Source organism: Ctenopharyngodon idella, chromosome 6, assembly GCF_019924925.1.
Source record: "Ctenopharyngodon idella isolate HZGC_01 chromosome 6, HZGC01, whole genome shotgun sequence".
NCBI classification, from domain to species: Eukaryota; Metazoa; Chordata; class Actinopteri; order Cypriniformes; family Xenocyprididae; genus Ctenopharyngodon; species Ctenopharyngodon idella.
This window is the reverse complement of record NC_067225.1, coordinates 31319762-31345510: the sequence shown is the minus strand read 5'-3', so window position 1 is coordinate 31345510 and position 25749 is coordinate 31319762. Positions and strand designations below refer to the sequence as shown.

The following is a 25749-nucleotide window of genomic DNA, read 5'->3' as shown; positions in this document are numbered from 1 at the left end:
CCACTTTGAAGAGCCAATTATCTCAAACACTGTTTTTATTGTGGCAGAGCTGTGCTGCTTGGCTGCAGGGCAAAGCTGGCACCAACTGTAGTACCGATCCATGCCATTAGTGGTCAGCGAGATGGACGTACAGTACGGGTACTGGGGCACATTGGGAAAATATGCCAAGAGATGACAGAAAACGACTGGAAGAGAATACTAGCATAATATTTTGTTTTAAATTAGCATGTGAAGCAGTATGCAAAATGGTTTAGACATTAGCATGTTGTCCCATGCCCTCATTCTGCAAGTCATCTTCGAGCGTCTTTATTTATTTATACACTAAATATTGTTATATTATATATTTATTTTACATTTATTTAAATGTATATAATATGAATTTATTTATTTTATGTTTATTATATTATAAATATTGTTATTATATTATATATTTTTAGTTTATATATTACATTTTTCTTATATATTTTATTTAAAAATGTTGGGAAATAAAATTAAGAGATAATTTATATTATATGTATTTATTTACTTATTGTTATTTAGTTTATGTTTAGTATATGCTAAATATTATTATTATATTATATATTGTATTTATATATTGTACTTTTATTTATTTTAAAAATATTGGCAGATAAAATGAAGATATTTTATATTAGATTTACTTATTTTGTTTATATTATATATTTATTTATATGTATTTTATTTTTTGATAATATGACTGATCATGACTGATATTGCTTAATTTGTCATGTTTTCAAACATTTTGATGGTCATCAAGGATGCATATAGAAAATCTGCATACTGGGCGCAGTATACATACTGCATACTGCTAAAATAGTACAAGTAGAATGCAATTGTGAGCTGTTCTGCAAACAGCCTGAGAGATATAAGAGCCTTTTTTCATGATAAAATGTTTCTTCATTTCATCCCATACTTTGAGTCCAGCACACGCTACCTCCGGTGGTTGCCTTGGTGACCCTTCAGCTTTTGTAATTTTAGCATCCTGATTGGAGTCGTCTCTGTAATTTACTGGAGTGTCTCTCCTCTAGGTAGAAACACTCAGGCTGCTTTAGCTCTCAGCCTCCTCTGCACTCCTGCAAACCATGTCTTCACTGAATATTCTGACGCTTCTCTCCGGGAGCCATCACACTTTTGCATGCTGAGGAAGTCAAGGAGAAATAGAAAGGTCAAAGAGAAAGAAAGAGAGAAGCTGACTTTTTACCTGCACTGCATACTTTCAGTCCTAACACTAGATCACTTTTCTTCACTTGTGCTATCTGCATTCTTACAAATACAGGTAATTTGAATGATAAAGTTTTTGAATACCCACAAAGAACTTTTTATTCTGTAGTTCTTCAGAAACCCTTCTGCAGTGGCTCAAGAGGTATTTGTCCACTTAAATCACAGTTAAACATGCATTATATAACAAAATGTCAGAGTATCAATATTTGATTAAATGCTGCAGGATCTTTTCTCTTCACTAACTTCACATTTCTTCATTTTTGCTCAATAGCCACGTTTACATGAACACCATTTGTTGAAATCATTCCGATTGATTAATCTGAACAACGTAGTGTTTACATGAACACTACATAAAGTGGTCAGGTTCATGTAGGGCTGGACGATATGACCTAAAATCGAAATCTCGATTAATTGAACATTTGACCTCGATAACGATTAATGAAAGGTTATTTTGCGTTTGTGTCTTTGTTTGGTTTGGTGTGTCAAGGTTTATACTGTAAATATGCTTATTAAAGGTGGGCTGTTTTTTCCTAATGCTCCGACATAACTCACTTGCAGCAGTTATTTTATCTATGGTTCGTAACATTTATTACAGATTTCTGCTCGTTGTAAATCAGACACAGATAAATTAGCACAGTACCAGTACATTTATTTGAATGCGTTAATGAGAGCGATTGCATGTGTGAATTTGTCATACCGTCTCTCTATTAATTGTGAAGCTATGGGTTGTAAGTAGTTACTTCAAAAGTAGAAAAATATATGCTATAACTTTTGAGTTTCTAAGCTACTTTAGTAATAAATCACAGGACAGCGTTGACAACGAATTTCTGCGCTCCTCTCTGTACACGCGATCTTCACGTGATGTGCAGCTACTGTCTGTATGAGTGTTCATGTGCCACAATGCATCAGCGCAGTAGCTCAATATAATTATACACATCCGATGGTGTAAAATCGCTTTAATGTCCAAACTGGCAAGCCTTAAAACACATACAATTGAAAAACTTTCATGAGGACACAAGCGAAAGTGATCTTACTTCAGGGCTCGCGCGCTGTCTGTGTGTGTTAACTCAGCGTTTGAGTTCGCCTCCGTGTTATTAACAGGATTAAAAAAATTAAATAACCTCGAAAAATGTATACCTTATAGTTAACTCAAAATATAAGCATTTCTTTATGAGACGAGTGTTCTTTGAAACTAATGTGCTGCAAATAACCATTAAAGAAGCATGTACTCTGATATGTTATTAGCCCCATGTATGTAATTGCCGTATATTTCTGGTCTTGACGTTCTTCTTGCAGCCTGAGGTCTCGCCTTATTACTTGATTTGTATCCCTTGATACCAGTTATAGTGAATGCCACTTACACCACATGTACCCTCTTTCAGGATTCGCTTTAGTAAGAAAGCATCCGCCGTGAACATAATTGTAAATGATTGCGCAGTCTATATAAATGGGATGAAAGTTCCCTGGCCACAAGGAGTTTGCGATCCCCCGCACGGCATGAATGAGGAGACAGGCTCAGGGGTCTCTAAAGCCTCTCCATCGATCCCTCCATACAGCTGCGATTCAGATCGATAGATCCCCAAATCCACCTCGCCACGCTCCAAAAGACAACAGCCCATCTCATCACAGGCTAAACCTCCATGAAGGTCTTTCTCTTTGTCTGTCTGTGTGACTGGAGGCGAAGGGAAAAGAGAAAACTAGCTCTTTTGAAAGCGGTAGAAATGGGTGGATAGCACACATTTTCTCTCATGGACACTTTCACAGTTTGCTGATGAGGTTTTTAACACTTCCATTGAATTAAATGGTGCTGTTTACGGAATAATTTTTGTCATAAATGTGATACTCACAGGTTCAGATAAAGTGAAGCACCACATGTTGATCAGCCGTAATCTTCTGCTTCTTTTAGCATAAAGTCATTTGGAAAACAATCAGTAGTTTATTTCACAGCTAGTTAGTCCGTCGATGCAGCGTTGATTCAAGTACTGCAACAATTTAATGCATGTTTGAAAGTTCAGCATAAAAGCAGGAAGTCTTAAGGCTTTTTCTTGCTTACTTTTGCAAGAGAACATTGTTTATCAGGTGGAAAAATAGAGGCTTGGGACTTGTTTTTCATGCGGCACTCACTTTTTTCTTTTGTTTATCATCCGTTGTCATTCACGCTGTGGCAAATAACACAATAATCGCACTTGCTTCTGTGCCACACTAAAAACTAAACTGAAATGACTTATAATGAAACATAATTTATCTGTCATTGCTTTTTTGTAGTCTCAGGTGTGTGAATCTTTGTGAATGTTGTGTTTAGTCATTTTAAAAGTGATTGTTTTCTATGCGTCTTGCAGGCAGATGATGTTTTTTAAGTTCCAAAAAGAACATTTTACACTGATGTTTGCTGAGGCATCACTCTAAAGTATGATTGCTCATTCTTTTTTTAAAGTAATAACCTTAAAGGGGACCTATTATGCCCCTTTTTACAACATGTAATATAAGTCTCTGGTGTCTCCAGAATATGTCTGTGAAGTTTCAGCTCAACATACCCCACAGATCATTTATTATAGCTTGTCAAATTTGCCCCTGTTTGGGTGTGAGCAAAAACACACTGTTTTTGTGTGTGTCCCTTTAAATGCAAATGAGCTGCTGCTCCCGGCCCCCTTTCCAGAAGAGGGCGGAGCTTTAACAGCTCACATTTCAGTTGATCAACAACAACAAAGCTGGAGAATCTCACGCAGCCAAAATGAGGATTGTCAGTAACGTGTTCAGCCTTACATTGTTCAAACCGGAGTCGACACTGATGGAGAAACTCTGACAAAAGTCTGATGTTTCGCCATGACTGTTGTAATTCAGGCATACAGTGTCCAATCTGCTCCAAACTTCACATGTTTGATAATAGTCCTGGCCTGAAGACATCTACATGGCAATATTCAGTTACAGTCAAAGCGCCTCCTGTTGGCAGCAGGAAGTGTGGCACTTTGAAATGACTTTGCCATAATTCTCCTGTATTTACTCGCTCACATGCATATTGGCCACTGTTCACTGTTTTCCTAAGGCCAACGGGTGGCGGTGAGCCCGGGTGTCGAGGGCCCTCTCATCGCTACTTGCAGCTTTAATTGTTGTTGAAATAAGTTTGAAAAATATTTTTGTATTTGTGAGTACACTTTTATTTGCACATCTTAGCAACTAAAATATAACAAAACTGAAGTTACCTATTTTTATCTTTCCTTTTTATGGTGTCTGATTTTGTATTTGGTCCTAAGTAATTCAAAACGTTTTTTTGGCTCTTGCTGGTAGAAGGTGTAAAAATTGGTGGCATTCAAAGGAAAATCTGTTTTGACAGCCATTTGAGCAGCTGCCATATGTATAAATATGTTTGCACTTGTATGACAGATAACAATTTTGTCCCCTCGGTTTTGCCAGACATTTTGAGCACAATCACACTTTTCAATTGTAAATGATATCCCTGGGAAAAACAGGCCATTTGCATGGTGAGTGTGGTGTGTGTGTGTGTGTGCTAGCATGGGTCGTAGATTATCTGGTTATGCGTTGGATTGGTCGATGCATATGTGTATTAAATGTGCCTATAGTGCATCTACAACATCTGGACTGACATGCATCCATATATTTCACTCTCTCTCTCTCTCTGTGTCCTTGACTCGATGCGTATCCTCTCTAAAAGGTTGCCTGTGATTTGGATGTTGTCTGCAGATTTTATGAACATCGCTGCGTTTTGATGGAAATGATTACGGGGTCGCAAATAACAGGGTTATCACGCCGGCCGCTGATTGTTGATTGGCCGCTCTCAGGACGGCTGTGAAGTGGGCCAGCGGCTCTTTGGCTCTCTCGTGGAAAAGCGCTCATTTAAAAACATTTTAAAATAGGTATAGAAAGAGGGAAGAATGTAGGACAAGATGTTCTGAAATAGTGAGGAGAGATGAAATGCATCACTACTGTTAATGTTGTTGTGATCTGTTTAATAGTGATGATTGTTAAGGATGGTATCGCTATTAGAGTGATTCTGTTTAACCAATTATTGGACTTTTTTAAAGAATAGATAATAGCTTTAAACTTTTTTTTTTCCTTTTTTCACTGCTTCTCTTTAATTACTTTTTCAAAATGAATGAGAAATATGAAATTTGCCAGAATTTCTGTTTTAGACTTATAACCTACCCTGGCCATTTTTCCTTTTTATTATTTTAAATAATATTTTTAATAATATTTTAATTCAAAAATAAGTAATACTATTACATAAATTTTGATATTTTTTCACATTCGTGAATACATTTTTTATTTTAATGATTTAATTTAATTTTACTAAAAATATTTTTTATTAAATTGATTTTGATGAAAATAAGAAGGGACAATATGAACATCACAAATGTCATTATAATCTGAAAAGTGGCTACAATAGTTTTTTTTTCAGTATTTTTCAATATTTTGGTCAGTATTTGAGATATTCAATTAAAAAAATTATTCATTTTGTAGTTTTTTTGTTTGTTTCATACATTTAAAGTTATTTGACTGATAGCTGTTTTTGGCACTAACGCCAGACTTAACATTCATTTGTTATGAATAATATTTAACATATAAAACATTTTTGGATTAAATTTCTGTAAAAATGGAATCATATTGTAATGATTACTGTGTTGCGGTATAAGTTTACACATACACTGATGTAAGACAGTGCCACCTCTAACTATTGCTATGACTCGTATTTAGGGTTATTGATTTGAACAAACCCATAACCCTAATTATTTGTTCTGTTTACATGAATGATACATTTTCTAAGCAAGCAGACTTGTGTGATTTCTGTCTGGCAGACGATCAAACTAGTGAAAAAAATCCCACAGAATTACATTGAAGGAGGGACTGAGCCGTATCTAGAGACCAGAATAAGATACTTGTGTGTGGGCTCTTTTGACTGTTGATGTTTGTCTTTGCTCGTTAAAACACTCTTATCCAGATCAGTTTAAGGTTTGTGTGTGTGTGTGTGTGTGTGTGTGTGTGCGCACATCTGCAAATGTGTGTTGCAGTGAATCGTTATCAAGCAGTGTGTCCACGCCGTGTTATGATTTTATCTGCTGCTAGACACAGACTCCTCAATGGAACCCTTTCAGAGAACAATAGACGACCGTATTACCCACAATGCAACAGGACAGCATTCCCTCGCCTTATCAGAGGATTGGAATATTCACAGAGCGATTGTGCTGCCTGCAGGTCCAATGATCTGACAGGCAATAGAAAAGCAACAAAAGGAGAGAAATTAGAAGGAAATAAGGTGTAAGAAAAAACAGGTTATGAAGAAGAAAGGCAAAGAGATAGATAAAATTATAGTGATTTTAAATAATATGGTTTTAAATGAAGAATGACACAAAGATACAGTGCTTGACATTGCATTATAATTCCATACCACTGATTTATTGTTATTATATAAATGATGATATATGAAATGGTGTGTGTGTGTGTGTATATATATAAATTAAATTTTTTATTTATTATACATTGTTTATATGCATCTTATGCATGCAACTTGCTAAACACAATAAGATAGATAGATAGATAGATAGATAGATGGATAGATAGATAGATAGATTTGTGCTGCCTATTTTAGCTGTTTTATCTACATGTTTATTTGTTTATTGGCAGTTAAATGAGCATCTGCATGCTGCTCAAATGGTCAGTAATTGTTTAAAAGCCCTGGGATTGGGTCATATTCTAATAAAGAGCCGGACCCTCAGGCCTCTCATGCACACAGAGAGTTTGGTCGTATTATGCATGATTCATAGGTGCATGTTACTTTAAAGAAAAGAGATTGTTTTCATCAGATTATAATTCCTGGCCTCTTTCCTTCCTGCTGATTTATAAAGGCTGTTGTGATATGGGAAAATAATATTAACCAATAATATCTTAGGCCACTTTTGATGTTCCATATAAATCCATTCCCACCCTGCTTTATTTCCCACTGACTTTTTTTTTTACTATTTATACATTTACATTACTCATTTAAATGGATTGTAAATGCATTTCATATAGTCTTTAAAGGTGAAGTGTGTGATTTCTGTGCCACCTACTGTGAAGAAATGGAATTGCAAGAATCAGTTGTAAATGATTTCCAAACAGGTTTCCTGCACAGTCATACACCCGGCACAATGTGACGTCAGGCATGACGCAAGTGTTTTTTGCTAGTTTCAGCCTGACGCAGTTATCATTTTCACGTCCTGCACCACGTTGTTTAAATAGCAAATGCTACTCATGCTGATCTGTTCGCCCATGGGCGTGCTGGTCTGAAAACGAGGTGTGTTCAGTTGCATTGTTGGCGTGTTGCTATTTTGAAGCAACTGAAAACGACTGCGCCATTGACCAACAAAAACCTGCTCTAAAGTCAGTGGCGCAGTATATATATTTTTTTTGTTATTTAAAGGGCACGTTAGTAATATGCGCCTATTAGGTAGATGCACAACGCATGTACACTCTGCTTATTACACACACAGGGATGCGCGGCAGCACAAACATGCCAAATATTAAAAATAAAAGGATTCCTCTCTGGAGAAGCGTTCAGTCTTTCCACTTGGAAATTCCGCCATGTAAATAGCAATCCGCCATGGTGCAAGCGCAACTGGCTTTTAAAGGGAATGGGAGATGACACTCCGATTTGTTTATTGCACGTTACGCCCAAAACACACCCATTACTCATTAAGAGACTAGGTACAACCCTTTTGGACCATGCGCCTGGTGCAGCGACCATTTTTTCCATCGATAAACTAGCAAAAGATTTCAGACACGCCCTAAGTGCACCTGCTGCATGCGCTTCAGACCATGAGCTTAGATCGTTAAAATAGGGCCCTATGTGTAATAAATACAGCTTATTTCACATGATTATTTCAACATAAAACCAAGCAGAATATACAGATATCTGGTTTACTTTCTGCTAAATGCCTCGGTTTCTTTCAAAGATTTGATGGCACTAACCTGTTAAACCAAATCCAGTGATTAGTTCTTCACCAGAAGCACTTGTTAAATCAAGCACTAACTTCTTTCAGGCACAGACTTGTGCACCTTGTCTCTTGGAAGCTGTGTACACTCAGCCAGTCAGGTTGGAACTGATGATTTCAGCCAGCAGTTTCCAGTTTTGAAGGCGATATGACATTTGAGCTTAAGATAGAGGACTTACAAAGTGCTGAACAGTTAAATCAGAGCTCTATCTCAGTACATTCACATCTGTCTCTGTCTCAACTGTGATATGTTTAATGAGTAAATGTAAGTTAGTGTGTAATTCATTTTGCTGTGAAGTCAAACTCTGCTCTCTCAGTCCAGGACCAACATCTATGAGCGAGCAATTCTCACGGTTTCTCTGCCTTCATGTCACTTTTTCTTTCTTTCAAACGGCCACCACAACAATCACAGATACTATAGACGAGACTGTCAGACAGAATAAAGTATGTAACGTATTGATATATTCAGGAAATCTAGAAAAAACAACTGCATGTTAAACTTTAAACACAACACGTTACTGAAGTTTTTCTGACAGGAATGTGGCATTTCATGACACACAGACGCAGTAATATTCCAGCAATAATTCTTGCTCGGTGCCAAGCGTCGTTTCTTTGCTGTGGATCATCCGTCAGCGTGTGTGTGTGACAAATACAGTCTGACAGCCATTTTAAACTTGACACAATGACCAAGATGGATCTTTTTCTCTTTATGTGAAATCGAAAATGACCCTGTTTACTTTCTTAAAGTGTTCCTGACACTATAAGAACAACAATTAATTGATGCATGTTATTCTAATCATATATATATAGAGAGAGAAAGAGAAAAAGAGAGAGAGAGAATGTAGAATTGGAGCTTTTTTTATTTATATTCATGTTTTACAAATTTTATTAATAATTGCATATATCTATAATATATATTTAAAATATAATATATTTTTATAATAATAATGCATTTTATTTGTATACACAAGCATATCTGCATTTAATTTAGAAGTTTTACTGAAAGCAGTGTTGCATTTCACAACGCAATGAAGCAATAATATTTCGGTAATACTTTTGCTTCTCATATGAATCTTTTGCTCATATGAATCTTTTTAAAACGATAATTGACCCTGTTTAATTTCTTAAAATGTTTATTGATGATTCATTGATGCATGTTATTCTAAAAAAGAAAGGTTTTCTTTGTAATATTTCATAAATGTAACTTGCTCTGCCTCTGAAATGACTTTCCTTTTCAGATGACATCACAAATCCCTCTTATTTTTCAACCAGCTACTGTAAAGACATGCATTTCACTATCCAATCAGTTTGTGGTTAATATTGAAGTTTTACTGATGGCAATATTGCATTTCCGGACACACGGAAGTAATAATAGTACTAATTCTTGCTTCGCCTCTGAATCTATTGAAATCAAAAATTCAATCAATTTGTGATAGACAAATTCAAATCCTGCCCATTTTTTTGTTCAATGTGAATGTCCCGTTTCACTCGGAAATCCATCAGAATCCATAAATAAATGGGTTGCCCACTGTGCTATGTGTACTTTAAAGATCAGATCGTGGTGTACAGCGTCTTTATGTGTGTGTGTGTGTGTGTGTGTGTGTGTGTGCACTGTAATTATAAACTAATTAGTGTGTGTCTGGAAGAGATACGGGCTCCGTTCTAAGCTGTCTTCATGGATAACACAGAGATCGTTTGTAATTTAAATGTCAAAGTGTCTGAGAGCGTCATGAAAGACTTGTGTGAATGTACGTGGATGGAGATGATGAAACGAGTAGAGCCACATTCAAAAGAGCGTTTGAAAGATTGTTCATTTGAGTTGATATGTATTAATTGATACTTAGTAGGTATTAATTGATAAATAGCAGCTTGTAATTTGTGTTTTGTTGCAGGTGCCAAATTATTTGTGTGTGGCAGCGTTTGCAATGGAGAACTTGTGTACTGTTTCCTGCAAACTGCCTACTATGTTTTTAAAAAATCATATGACTAAATAGTATATTTCAGAAAATAGCGTTCTGTTTTTTTAAATTCAGTTGAATATTTTACACGGTTTTATTTTATTTTATTTATTTTATAACATTTTTTGTAGAATCAATTTGTGTAAAATTTCATAACTCTTTGCAGTCGGCTCCAGTGGTATTTCAGTTTTATTATGGTTTTATTAATATTTTGAATTAGCTTTTATTTACATATTTTTAGTTTTCATGTTAATTTTAGTTTAATGTGCTTTTGTCATTTTATTAAAAAAAATATTGCTATTTAGGTTTAATTCATTTTATTTCATTTTTAGTTTTTGTCAAGGCAACATTTCAAATTTTTTAGTTTTTCAACTAATATTCATATTTTATTTCAGCTTTATTTCAATTAACAGAAATGTTTTTAATAGTTCTAGTTGACGATAATAACAATGGTCTGATAAAATAATGAATCAAGATTTATTTTCCTGAAAAAAGATATAGTCAAGTACACTGCATTGCCTTTTTACAGTGAAAAGACATTTTAAAATAATGTTTTATTTAATATTTTTTATTAGGGATGCCCCGATTATGATTTTACATGGCTGATTCTGATTTATTATAATCAAATTGACATCTGTACAAAACAAAAACAGCAGACGGACTGAATGAAAATGCAGATTCACTCTCTGTCAGTAGGTGGCGCTTATAACAGCAGCAATATAGCGTTTTCGTGTTTACTGCTGTACACAAAGCAGCACTGTTTATTCATATAAACCCCTACCCCTATTACAATATCTATATTTTTCTTCCTATAGTTTTCTGTGGCTGGTACAGTTTTTGCTCTGCTGGTGCGTCTGTGTTCTCCTCTTTGCGTCCGTCTTCAGCATGCACCGTCTGGCCTGTGTTAACGTCCTGTTTACAGGCATCTTAATGTTGCCACACAAATGACATTTTGGGAAATGATTGCAAAGCTGTTTGTTTGCAAGTCTGGAATAGAGTTCGGCCAAAATAAAACTTAAAACCGTTCCGTTTTATGGTGCGTCTCTATTTTCTATTATTGATCAAATCATCGCCCGGGCCGGATTGGACACCGCTGTATGTTTGACACCCCTGGGATAAAGTTTTACTACAAATACTACACATTTTAGCAAATGTAGTAAGTCATAATGGATAATTAGTAGTATGTATGGTAGTATGGAGTAGTATGGTAATATAACAAGCATCTTAATGAATCTCCCCCTGCTGGTAGAAAAAATAACTGGTCATCCATCATGACTACACTGGTCAAGCGATCTGCATTAAACGCCAACCAGTTTAACTAGTTTCTGTCAAATTCTGTCATTATTTAATGTGTTTCCAAACCTCAATGATTTTCTTTCTTCTGACAAACGGAAAGTTCAAGCTGCTCTTTTTTACAATAATGTCTAATTTCCAAACGTTGGACCAGGGTATTCTGCTGCTTGTCACCTTTAACAAAAGAAAGTTGGGTTTCTGACAGGAGCAACATGAGGGCAAATGAGTAATGACAGAATTTTTACATCTGTATGACCCACCTGTCGAATCAAAGAGCGAGTAAAATGACAAGAAGGTGAAACACAATGAAATGAGAGCGAGTGCTTCCTGAAAAGACAAATCAACATTATTATGGCTGTAGAACAAAGATGCCTGTTTCTATAGCAACAGCAGAGAAGCTGACCGCCAGTAGCCTGGCTGGAACCGCAGACGGAGGAGCACTGAACCGAGACAATGTTGAGATTTAATAATTGTTTTATTGACTGTTGTCATTCGACTTTATTTTAGACGTGTACTTTGGCAGGACAAATGCACACACTGAGAAATGCATTTGCTGCTTGTTCAGTTAATTAAAATGAGTTTATGCAACGCAATTCTTGAACATTTTGTCACAATTTGTTTTTGTGCCATCAATTTAAATTAGTAAAACTGAGGTATTTTTGTAGGCCATAACACATTGGAATTGATTTGTTGTTTTCTAAACCAACATCATTCATTCATGTAGTCTTTAATTTAATACAATACTAAATGAAAGTTTGATTCTGTATTTCCTGTTAGATGCCAGAACAAAATGTAAATAGCCACCTCTGTGAATGTGTGTTTATTCTAAAGCCTCTACCAGGATGGAGTGAGTTGAAACAGAGTGCAGATGAGAAACAGACCGGTTATAACAGATGGGTCCTGGAGCCTGAGGGACACGTGAACTCAAGTATCCCAGGAAAACATACTGTACTCACATATATGAGTGATTCCTCATTCATATTCTGCTGAGTCATTTTTGTCACTTATTTTTGGAATTGATTAAAATTTCAAATTAATTTAATCTCATTTAGAATCAAATGTCAGGATGGAATTGATTTCTGGTGTGGATATTGAGAGGGATTTATTATCACTCAAAAAGTATTTAACAAATGCTATGACTGGTCTGTTTATCTCAGGTCTCTATTATAATTTAATATAAAAATATAATATTATAGAAAATAATATTTAATATATATTTATATACAGTTGCATGAAAAAGTATGTGAACCACTTGCAGAATCTGTGAAAATGTGAATAATTTTAACAAAATAGGACAGATCATACAAAATGCATGTTATTTTTTATTTAGTTCTGTCCTGAGTAAGATATTTTACATAAAAGATGTTTACATATAATCCACAAGACAATAAAATAGCTGAATTTATTTAAATAACCCCGTTCAAAAGTTTGTTACCCATTGGTTCTTAATACTGTGTGTGGTTACCTGGATGATTTTTGTTTTGTGATGGTTGTTCATGAGTCTCTTGTTTGTTCTGAGCAGTTAAACTGAGCTCTGTTCTTCAGAAAAATCCTCCAGGTCCTGCAGATTCTTCAGTTTTTGAAGATTTTTTGCATGTTTGAACCCTTTCCAGTGACTGTATGATTTTGAGATCCGTCTTTTCACACTGAGGACAACTGAGGGACTCAAACACAACTATTAAAAAAGGTTCAAACATTCACTGATGCTCCAGAAGGAAAGAGCCGGGGGGTGAAAACTTTTTGAATTTGAAGATTAAGGTAAATTGTACTTAATTTGTCTTCCGGGAAACATGCAAGTATCTTCTGTTGCTTCCGAAGGGAAGTACTAAATGGGAAAAAAAAATATTTCAACAAAATAAGAAAAATTTGGACATCTTCATCCTGTTCAAAAGTTTTCACCCCCCGACTCTTAATGCGTCGTGTTTCCTTCTGGAGCATCAGTGAATGTTTGAACCTTTTTTATTAGTTGTGTTTGAGTCCCTCAGTTGTCCACAGTGTGAAAAGACGGATCTCAAAATCATTCAGTCACTGCTGGAAAGGGTTCAAATATGCAAAAAATCCTTGAAAACTGAAGAACCTGCAGGACATGGAGATTTTTTCTGAAGAACAGAGCTCAGTTTAACTGCTCAGAACAAACAAGAGACTCATGAACAACCATCACAAAACAAAAATCATCCAGGTAACCACACACAGTATTAAGAACCAATGGTTCACAAACTTTTGAACGGGGTTATTTTAATAAATTCAGCTATTGTTTTGTCTTGTGGACTATATGTAAACATCTTTTATGTAAAATATCTCACTCAGGACAGTACTAAATAAAGAAATGACGTGCATTTTGTATGATCTCTTTTATTTTGTTAAAATTATTCACATTTTCACAGATTCTGCAAGGGGTTCCAGTACTTTTTCATGCAGCTGTACATATGGCTCTAGGCATGGGCAGGGTGGGCTGTGTGTTGAGAAGTTTGACGAAGGGCTGTAAAATACCCAACCAATAAAAAAAAATTAACATGAAAATTGCAGTAGGCTATTTTTCCTTTCTTAGCTGAAAGTAGGCTACAAGGCAAGGCGTGTTATAGACTCACGTGCTTCAGTGTGTAGCAGAAAAACAGAGGCTGACAATCACACAAGCCAAAACGGGCAGAAAAAATTGCGTGCTATCAAGGTGCGAATTACGGGGTGTTGTAGCATAAATTACTTGTAAATATTAATATATACATTTCTATAGCTCTGATTGATTTTAAAGTGCCATTTGGCCGCCAGCGCATACTAAAATGGGTCATAGCAGTTTAAAATTAATTCAGAAACACACATTTATTGCATGGACGGAGCAAGAACATAATGTAAGTGTTTTAAAATACATATGCATTGTTCATTTGAAACCTTGCCCTCTTTGGCATCGCTGTTAATGCTGTTAAACTGAATGCACGAGGCGAACTGTCTGCTTAAATAACAACACTGAAGTACTAATGCGCAGTTTATCTTTCGACCAGTTACACAGAACGCATTTTTGCGGTTAAAATGCAGTGCAGGTTTAGAGATGCTCTTTTAAAAATTGAACTTATTTTAACTTAAGCGCCACGTTTTTAGAATGCTGCATCATAGCGATGTCAAAAAATGTGGCAATGCTATCATCCTTGCTTTTGTTAGCAGTATAAGAGTCTTTAACTGTGTCTGGTCCATTATTAGTGTTTGGTGGCTCTGACAGGTGCGGTTAGTGTGTTGAGCACAGGTGTGTGAGGGCGGACGTCTACACAACTGTAAGATCACAGTTCACATGTTTACAGTTCACACACACTGCAGCCCACTGGCTCACTAGAGACACCCACACTCCGCCAGAGGGATTGTCTTTGCAGAGAACTTCTATTAATAGTCCACTGCCGCCCATCCTCTCCTCTCCTCTCTTCTCCATCGGTCGCTCCTCTTTTCTCGCTTCAGCTCTTATTGCTCCGTCCCTCTCTGTCTTTTTCTCTCCCTCCTCATCCTTCTCTTTCTCTGTTGTCTGTATCCCTGCTTTAAACCCCTCAGAGAGCTTGTGACCTTTGCACAGCTTGAGGGTCATCTACAAAATGTGTGCCTTATTAACATGCTTAAATAATAAATTCAACATTGTGTTCTTATAGACATTTTTCTAAACATGTCAGCATAAATTCAGTAAAAAAAATTTTTTGTATTTTTTTAATATATATTTTAATAATTTTTCCTTGTCTTATTTTCATGCAGATTTTTGACCTGTCATAATGGAGTTATGCAGTTAATAAAATTGTCAGTATTTTTTCAGTGAGTCTACCCTATCAATAGATTAAAATAATAATAATAATAATATATATATATATATATATACAAACACACATATGTATGTGTGTGTATATTTAAATATTTATGAATATTTAAATAGTATTACATATATAATATTTATAAAATGTATATATATATATATATATATATATAATATTTATATATTCAATATATTAAATAAATATATTAAAATATTATTAATAATATATATTTAAATATATAATGTTATAAATATTATATATTTAATAATTTATAAATAGGTGCTTTTAGACCCAGAGGGCCCAGAAGAGAGATTTTGAGAGGGCGGGAGGTCATCGCTCACGATTGACTGGCTTTTTGATTTTAAGGAATGGAACTTTCTCTCGCTCTATTTCTGTCTCTATCGGTTGATCTCCCACTCCCGACAGTGTCCCGGGAGAATGATGCTGTGAGAGAGAGAATGTGTGTGTGTGTGTGTGTGTGTGTGTGTGTGTGTGTGTGTGTTTGCCGTCATGCTTGTGTAAGTTGCAGGGTTGTGTAGATTTGTCAGCGTTTTTGACCACTGCCTTGTGACCAGCTCAGACGCTGTTGTTGTCACTGTGGTGTTGGCGTCTGGTTTGTTTGGATTGGCACTGTAGAGAGAGACGGGAATAGAACTGGCATGGATAGAGAACGAGAGAGAGAGAGAGAGAGAGGAGGAGACACTATTTCGGAATAGCATACTAACAACATCTCTTTCTTGACACATTAAGCGCATTAACAAACGTTAAGACATTAAGACAATTCAAGCATAGTTATTGTATAAACAATAACATACTACTATTTGAAACATTTGGCATGCATACTTTTTTCATATATTAAAAAATAATATGCAGAATGTAGTATTCAGTATACTCTGCTGTATGTGTTATGCAGTATGGTTAGATTAGATGTAGATTAGAGTTTATTGTCATTCAAGCCGTATACAATGGAACAAAATGTCGTTTCACTAGGTGTGCAGTGCAGTTTTCAAAAAGTGCCAATATCGCTGTTGGGCGGAAACCTCATATCTCCAAAAATGCTACTTTTCAGGAAATGGAAAAAAACACTATGGAAAAAACACTATTTTTTAAAAGGGATCTATTATGCCCCTTTTACAAGATGTAATATAAGTCTCTGGTGTCCCTAGAATATGTCTGTGAAGTTTCAGCTCAAAATACCCCATAGATAATTTATTATAGCTAATTATAGTCAAATTTGCCCCTATTTGGGTGTGAGCAAAAACACACCATTTTAGTGTGTGTCCCTTTAAATGCAAATGAGCTGCTGCTCCCGGCCCGCTTTTGCTCAACATCAACAAAGCTGGAGAATCTCACGCAGCCAAAATGAGGATTGTCAGTAACGGTGTTCAGCCTTACATTGTTCAAACCGGAGTCAACACTGACGGAGAGACTCTTACAACTTTTAGAAAGAACTTACAACTTTTAGAATGAAACTGGACGTTTCTGAATGGTTAGTGGATAAATTTATGTAGTTGCTGTGGAGTTGATTCAACTCATCGACTAGCATGTGTCGTCATGTTAATCTTTTGTGCAAATCCAGCGTTGAATTGACCCTCGTTTGTGAAGCAGTCTGGCGTAAAATAAGGTCATGGCAACAACACTCTACTACAACAACTCTTCCTCTTCTCTAAAGCAGACCAACATGGCCTCGCCCCCTTTGTTGTGTGTTCTCGGGGGCAGGGTTTATGTAAATTTTAGAGTTAGTGATGTCACTAACCCGGGAAGAAGCTCGTTGTAGTCCCTACCAGCCATTTGTTGTAGTCCTTAAACAGAGAATTCTGATTCTCAAATGGATTTACAAGGTTTTTGAGAATTTCAAATTGCATTGCATCGCATTGTTTTCATCAACTTACAGATTATAAAGTTTACTGTAGCTGATGATAACAATCAATGCTGATATTCTTATAAATATATAAGATATATAACATGCACATTATTTTGTGTATGTATAAGGAGTATTGTAGTATGCTGTTCCAGAGAAAAGCAGTGAAATCAAACCAGTTTTACCCTTGATATTGCGTCCCCTGTGTGAACGGGAGGTAGAAACCAGAGGAGGAGAGAGGGAGGAGATCAGACGCAGACCCCCGTGAGACATCAGACCGCAGGGGCTCTCTGTGTGTGAGCGCTGGTATCAGGACAGATGAATATGCTGCTCTAAAACCAGTTGAAAACGTCGTATGTAACAATCAGTTGTACGGCATCACATCACATCTACTGAGAGATACTACGGCACGCTGATGCTTATCCATTCAGATCACAGCCACACACACACAACATCACACATTTAATCAACATTTGGATGGTTTTGTACTCTAAAATATGTCAGATTATGTCCGGGATGTTTCTAGGGAACATCCTTTTTGATCTATTTCAACTTGTTCTGTCATGGATGTTTCTCGTATTTTGGAAGAAATTCAAGCACACCACTTAATAGTGTTTCCGATATTAGAGATGGAATGTAATTTACTGCACTAGACTGAAAAAAGTGCAAATAGAAGTCCAATTTTTCTATAAGTATGATACAGAGCTAAGAGATGATTACAACTACACAGTCCAGCCTAAGATAGCTTTGATATTGGGAGATATTTGCATGCATCACTTTCAAAATGCGAGTTATTGAAATCGCATTTGAATACGCACTTGCGTTTTACTTTCGCTTTCGCAATTGCGCATACTCTGTGAATAGGGAGCGCACATTCTACAAGATAAGACATTCATCAGACACTTAGGCTCTGTTGTGCAACAAATCCTTCGCCATGGTCTTGTCAGTCATCTCGTCACTTACTCTCGTCACATGAGCAGTGAACTCTGATTCCTGCTGCACTATGTACGACAGCTCGTGTTGGATGAGCTGGATGGAATTGAAGTGACCGTTATCCAACTGAATTAAGCAAATGACACTGGAGGCGTAATGTAAACGTAGCGGTGGCATATTCTATCCTACTGTAATTTCACCCTCATACTCAGTCATGGCAATATCATGAGACAGCTTTTCACCTCATATCTCACATTTTAATCTTGCAAGATCTCGTCATACCCCTAATTAAAATGTAATAAATTATAAAAATTATACTGAAATTCTGTATTAAAGCAATGAATACTGACACAAACAGACTACTGATGTACAATAGTTTGTTTGCTTCAATTTACTAAAGATTACGTATGTTCAATATTGACATTATTTATTTTTATGTAATATTATTTTTAAAAATATTTATTTATAATATTTATTTATAATATTATCATCATCATCATCATTCTTCTTCTTATTCTTCCTGCTTCCATTTTCTCACAAAATGTTTGTTTTTCCTCGCCTATCATGTATTATCATTAAGTTGTGTGTTCAATATTGATTAACAGTATTCATTTTATATAATATATTTGGATAACGGTCACTTCAATTCCATCCAGCTCATCCAACACGAGCTGTCGTACATATATTTTTATTACTTCTGCTTTCATTTTCTCACAAAATGTTTGTTTTTTTCTTGCCTATCTCTGCTTTCAGGTAGTTACTTTCAGATGCAAATGCAATGTCTCAGTATTTATGTATATTAACAAATCTAGCATTCACTTTGATTAATGAATGAATTGTGAGTATAGGATGGTTTCACACTTGACGCCTAAACATTTTAATCTATATAAATAATTGAGCTTAGGTCTGAGGTGGATGGGAGAGGTTAGAGTGTGAGTGAGTGATGTCGATTTTGATCAAATAATGTGTCTTTCTAGTGATCATCTTGTCAAAACTAATGGCAGGTGAAGTTTCAGAGTTGTTTCATCTTATGTCATGTTATTTATTTAATAAATAGCACAGTCTTTATGCTTTGTGAGCAGATGTCTAATTCAGCACCAAATCCCTAATTCAGCAAAAAAAAAAAAAAAAAAAGACATGCATGCGACAGCAAATACAAAACCACAAAAGACAGCTTCAAAACAAATGACAATTACCGTCTCATGGCAGCACCCTCAGGACAGGGTTGTAATTTCATTATTGCTTTATTTTCTTAGGAAATAAATGAGCTGATAAGGATTCTGTCTTGCATAGAAACCATAATACAGAAAACAGGTGAATCAAAATGACATGACTGGACGGTTATTTAATGGTCCTCAAAGCAGTGATTTTGACAAAAAAAATATTACATCATTAATATTTCTGTTTTGTTTTGTTTTAGGAAAACGACATCCAGTATTACGACTCCAAAGCCGACTCGGACGTTGTAAGTGACAGATATTTTTATTTGTTTTGTGCTGTTTCAAATGAAAACTGTTCATTTTTGTTGCCAGTAAGAAATATTTATCTCAATATTTATATATTTTCATTACATATTTGACAATGTGCATGTTTAGTTTCCTTACATTCAAGTCATTGTGTCACTCAAAGCTAAATTCTTCTCTGGGACACCAATATACACGTCACCGTATTTTCATGTATCATATACTGAGTAACAACCTTTTCATTGTATAAGTGAAAGGTCACGGCGACTCTCTTCTGCGGCTGATTGATTTCACACAGTGGAGAAGGACGCTGTAATATCAGGCCGGATGAGTAGAGGAGGAATGGAGGTACAATGAGAGAGAGAAAGAAAAGTATAGAGCCCAAGAAGTCATAAATCAGAGTGTGATTTTGTGCGGTAGAAGCGGGCAGCCGTGTGATTAATGATTCAGCGCTTTAGGGGCTGTCAACGTCTCTAATTGGAGGACATCGCTCATCATTAAAGGGGCCAAGGGGACGGCGACCCACCTGAGACCCTCGTGACCCCTACCTCGCTCCCTACTGGCCCGAGAAACGCAGGGTCAGAAAGTGCGCGGAGCTTGATTCCTTCATACGTTCAACTGCAGACACACTCCAGAAACAATAATCAATGTATGGACGGCTTCTACTGTATTAATGCAATTACTGAAGAACTTTAGAGACATAAAATATTTACAAATGCTTTGAGGTTTATGGAATATTGAATTCATAGTAAAATTGTAAAATTAAGCATTCATATTACTTTATCATAATCCAGATGGTTCAATGGCTTCATCTTTAATTGATTATGTCGTCATTGGTCCAAAAGCACAAAGTTATTTACATTCAAACACCAACATCTGCCTGCTGGCTGTTGGTTGCCAAGTCCTCTGATGTACAAATAACAGATTACCACAGGAGTTAGAGCTTCATAAATGCCATGAACATGCTAGAGAATGCAGATCGAGACACAGTATAGATGTTTTGTATCTTGTGTTTCATGTGTTGCAGCTTCTAAAATAGAACTACTAAAATTGAAATATGACATTAGGACAGGTAGAACACAGTTGTACATTTCATATCACGATTATAGAGACCAAAATGATCACGGTTATCAGTATTATCACGGTATTGTTAAAATGTGCAGGAAATGGTCAAAAAGTACTCAAACACACTGAAATCATTTCACCAAGTTTTATGCTGAAAACCAACAAACTACAAATAAAATTAGCAGCACTAGGCACTTTTTGTTTGCATAAACATTGAAATTATGATGTTAAAAATGATGGCTGGATTTTAAATGAACAAAAAATATTGGTTGGATGACTTACAATATAACATGTTATCTACTAACATTGTACTACATGTTCAAATAAAGTTTTGACACAAAAAAAGTTTTATAAAATGATAAACCTCACCTTTTATGAAAAGGATAAGTCAAAATGATAAAAAAAAAAAAAAAAAAAAAAAAGTACAATAAAATAAATAGGTATTTTATCTGCTCCATAAACAATTCTACATAGGCTACCTTGTTATTCAAAGTGTTGAGATTTTTCCATCTACCGGTTAAAATTAACCACAAAAATTTGGTCCGACTTATTAGTCTGAACAAAAATAACAGACAGGCTGAATGAAAAATCCACTCTCTGACAGTAGGTGGAGATTTTCAGGAATTTTTATCATGGTATATCATCAAACCAGTAACAGTTTCATCAATACATGCAGCATAATATGACTTTGATGAAATAGGCCCGCCCCCTTTAGTTACTGTTGCTATGTCCAACAAGCCATGCCGCTCTCACGCCACACATCATGTTCTCACAGAGTGAAAAATACATCGCGGAGCAAAGAGGACACTGACCACGTGTCAACAGACAAAACAGAGCAGGTTACTTTTGATATGAAACAAAGTCTCAAATTTCAAATTTTGTAATTTTTAAAGAAATTTAAACAATAAATAATGTTTTGTGGCTCTTTAATGTGTCGTGACAGATTGCTGTAGCGCCTCAGTTCAAGCGGCTTGTGAACCGATCATCTCTTCCTACTAGTTAATTTATGGCATCAAATAAACACGAATGAACATCAGAAGGTATGTTGTTTCAACTGCGGATAGACGTCAGTACACACATTTTTCAAGTTCAAATCCACCAACGTTAATCTACTAACTCCCCTGACTGCTTTGTCAGACATAACGGCGGATTCGGTGTTATGATTTGTTAGATCGCCTGTCAATCAAACTCCCAGAGAAGACTTTGTCGCTCGTGCTCATCATCGTGCGGCACCCTCTAGTGGTCTGGCGCTCTGGGCAATTGCCCAGTTTGTCCAGCACTTTCACCGGCCCTGCTTGTCCTATTTACAGTATATCAGCATTGAGACCTCTACTATAAGAAAGTGCTCTTTAAAAAAAATTGTGCCCATAAAAGGTTAAATCTTTAAATTTAGTGCTGTTTCTTTTTTTCAGTTTTTATTTCTAAAATTGACAACTAGAAGAGACATGATGAATTAAGCATGTGATAAAGTCATTACAACAATGTAGCATACTACTGTTTGAAACATTTAATGTTGCATAATGCATACTGTTTCACATACTAGTGTTAAAGAGGATGTATTATGCTTTTTTATGTTCAACTTTCATTAGTGTAAATGTTGCTGTTTGAGCATGAAAGAGGTTTGCAAAGTTCCAAAGCACAAAGTCACTCCAGCGGGAGTTATTATCTATATCAGTGTCACTGTTTCTCAACTCCCCCTGAAACGCCTCCATTATACTCTTGAATTTTCTTCCGGTAATGAACACGTCACAATATTCCTCATTTAAATAATTCCCACCCACAAAAAAGGGGGCGAGGCCTGGCTGAGTTGAATTAGTAGTGTTGAAACTCATGGTTATGGTAAAGGGCGTGATATTTACCAAACATGCTTGATTTTGATTAAAATTAACCTTTGAAAGATGAAGGTGCGATTGAGAGAGTCCTCAAAATGTCATTTTTGTCTCTCTCAACCTTTAATTAAACTTTCAAAACAGGGTGATAAAATTAACAAATGAGGTAATGAATGGAGTTAAACAGGTGGTGTATGGACGGGGAGAATGAACCAATCAGCCCGTCCTGTGTGGATTTTGAGCTCCTAATTAGAAGCTGTCTTGGGTAATTATGACCGGACTTGACTGACGGTAAAAACACTCGAGTGAAGGATAGTCAGGTGGAAGAATAAACAAATAAAGGACATCGAGCTGAGATCCCCTCAAAGACGACTTTTCCAAATCAGTTGCCTGAAACGTGTCTAAACGAGCAGAAAATGGGGTGTAATTGTGTGTGCCGGTGATGTGTTGCCTGGAAAAACACTGAAATGTTTGTTATCGGGGTGATGCGGTCATTTATAGCATTCCATTAGTTTAATCTCTCAGTTTAACAAGCAGACAGCAGGAGTTTTGAGTGATTTTATGTATCAAATCAAAATGGACAGTTTTTATAAATGTTGTTTTAAAGAAATATAATGATTGTTTTCATATTAAGGCATTGCAAATTGCTCCTCGTCTAAAGCAGCTTTTCTTTTTTGATGATGTATCCGCTGCCGTGTGGGTCCAGCTCAACATTATTATTATTATTTTCTGTTCAATGTGCTGTTGCACCCAGAAATGTCACCTTACTGAAGTAAAATGCTTTGCAAATGTCACTTTCATGTTGGCTTTGTTCAGAAGAGTATACTTGCTATTTCTGCAGTATACAGTATGTACGTTGAATGCTGTATGAAGATGTTGTCTATGCATGGAAAAGCAACATGACCTTCTACATTTGCCAAAATATGCAGTGCACAACCAGAGCACACTGAGCAGAATACTGTATCCCACAATGCAATGTCCTCGACTTGACCTTCCACTTCCAGTGTGAGAAAAGGACCGCAAGGAATATCAGCCACCATTTTTATCACAATTTTGACTCATTATTTGATCCGAATGCCAAAAGTTAAAGTACATCTGTGGTGAAAATCAAGCTTTTAATGTTATTTATATGTACATAATGTTTTTAATATGAATTTGCACATGGTTTGTCTTAAAACATAAGTCAACACCATTGCTAAGTATTTTCTCCGTGAAACTGTAGTGAACCAAAGACAGTCTCAAAAATGCGGTTTAAAATAGCTGGTGTTTCTGATGTCACAAACTTCCTTGTAACCAATCACGTATATATAAAAATATATAAAAAAAATATTTTATAAAAATATGTCGTTTTAGTGATCAAGATGAGTTTTAAGGGATAAAATTATTTATTACAGGAAGTTTAAGAGATTTCACACATAATTGAATTGAAAATGTGAAAACAAATTTATATTAACTTATTTCATTTCAGAGACACTTAAAAAGCATAATAGGTCTTCTTTAAGTTTCTCTGCATAGTATCAATATTTAAAAACCAAATGGTTAATCCTGTTAGTTCAGGTTAGATGATCTAAGTCCTGGTTTTAACTTTAATCATGACCTACTGAAGATATTCTGATTATTAATGCTCTGGATTATATATGAAACTGCAACCAAAACAGTTTTAACTGGAGTCATCTTAAATTACCAGCTAAACTGAAAGGGATGCCAAACGGTTTTCCCATTTCCAATAGGTTATTTGTATCATATGTGTGTGTCTGCGTGTTTATGTCTCATTGAGGGGTATCGGAAAACCACAGTCTCTACGTTCGGCCCGACAACAGTTTATAATTGCATTTTAATAGACAATTAAAGGCAGGCCATAAATCAGTCCTCACTTGGCAGGAGGCTTGAATTTAATTTAACAAAAAAACAAAAAGCAAACAAACAGTGTTTACTATGTCAACCCCAATTAACCCGTGCCTCTCTATTACTGTACACCGTACTTCACCCTGCCATGAAGGCGATGGTTTGATTGTGAGATGAAGAATTGAAGAGAAGGAGAAAAAGATTAATGAACCACAGTGAGTGGAAAATGATTGAATAATGACAATTATTGCAGAAAAGGTCAGACTGAAGATTAAAGACAACAAAATACTCCATATTCTTGCTTATTTCACATTTAATCCAGTGTTGTGTTAAAATGTCTTGTGATTCATATAATGAAAGGGATATGAATCATGATTATTATTTCAGGTTTGTTTGTCACACCAGAAATGTAAGGTTATGTTGAGTGCGTTGCATTGTGGGATATCGGACGTATCCTGCATATTTTGGCAAATGTAGTTTGTATTCCAATTGAATATTGCACATAGTATACATACTGCAAAAATTCTGTGGAAAAAGGCCATTCCAACTAAGTGCAATTAACATGCAGTTTACGAATAGACTCAATTCTTATGCTCAGCATACATTAAGAATGAGGAATTTAATGAATACAAACCATTAAAATCCAGCGATTATGCCATTTATGCTGCCTTGATACTTTCAGTCACTGAAGTTCTTTCAAAGGCACACTTTTTTGTGGCGAATTTTTGACTGGAGATGCATTAAAATGCTAATTAGCAGCCCGTGTGGCAGACTCAAGTAGAGGGTAGAGCGGCCGTCATTCGGCAATCATTGTGTTGATTTATTGACAGGGTTAATCGCCTGAAGGACTTCAATGAGAATGCGATAGCCATCGCCGACGCTAATTGATTTTCTGCAATTTGCGAACACTTTGATACCTGCTGTTGTATTGTGTCGTGGATGAATAGACTGGCGATGTATTACGGCTTTTTCTCCAAAGAGTCGCCACCTTTGAGTTGTGGAGGCTGGATTACCCCTGTCATGTCTGTGTAATTAGTGTTTGTCTAATTAATCATGGATGCATGTGTGTGTGTGTGTGTGTGTGTGTGTGTGTGTGTGTGTCTAAATGATTTTCTGCACAAAGGTTTGCTGTGTCAATCAATGCATTCGGCTTGTGTGTGTGCTGATGTTTCTCTGGTTCTTCTCGTTGCAGCCAGATGATGATGATGGAGAAAACCTCTTGGAAAACCCAAACTCTCTCTCTTTGGAGTTTGTGGAGGACCCCAACTTCAAGAATAAAGTCAACTACTCATATACGGCTGTACAGATTCCTACTGACATCTACAAAGGCTGTGAGTGCTGTCAACAAACACATACACTAGTGTTCAAAGGTTTGAGGTCAGGAAGACGATTAGGAATAAATACTTTTATTCAGCAAGGACGCATTAAATTGAGCTTGTTAAAGATTTCTATTCCGAATAAATGCTATTCTTTTTAACTCTCTATTCATTAAGAATCT

The 25749-nt window shown here is 35.9% G+C and overlaps 1 protein-coding gene across 2 annotated transcripts in view; it reads left to right on the top strand.

Moving 5' to 3' along the window:
* The window catches only part of cacna2d2a (calcium channel, voltage-dependent, alpha 2/delta subunit 2a), a 211778-nt gene that overhangs the window by 110095 nt on the left and 75934 nt on the right, over window positions 1-25749 (top strand). For both annotated transcript variants that reach the window (XM_051897062.1, XM_051897063.1), the window contains exons 5-6: window positions 19470-19514; window positions 25444-25582. In XM_051897062.1, the coding sequence (XP_051753022.1) occupies window positions 19470-19514; window positions 25444-25582 (184 nt within the window). The remainder of the gene's footprint in view (window positions 1-19469; window positions 19515-25443; window positions 25583-25749) is intronic.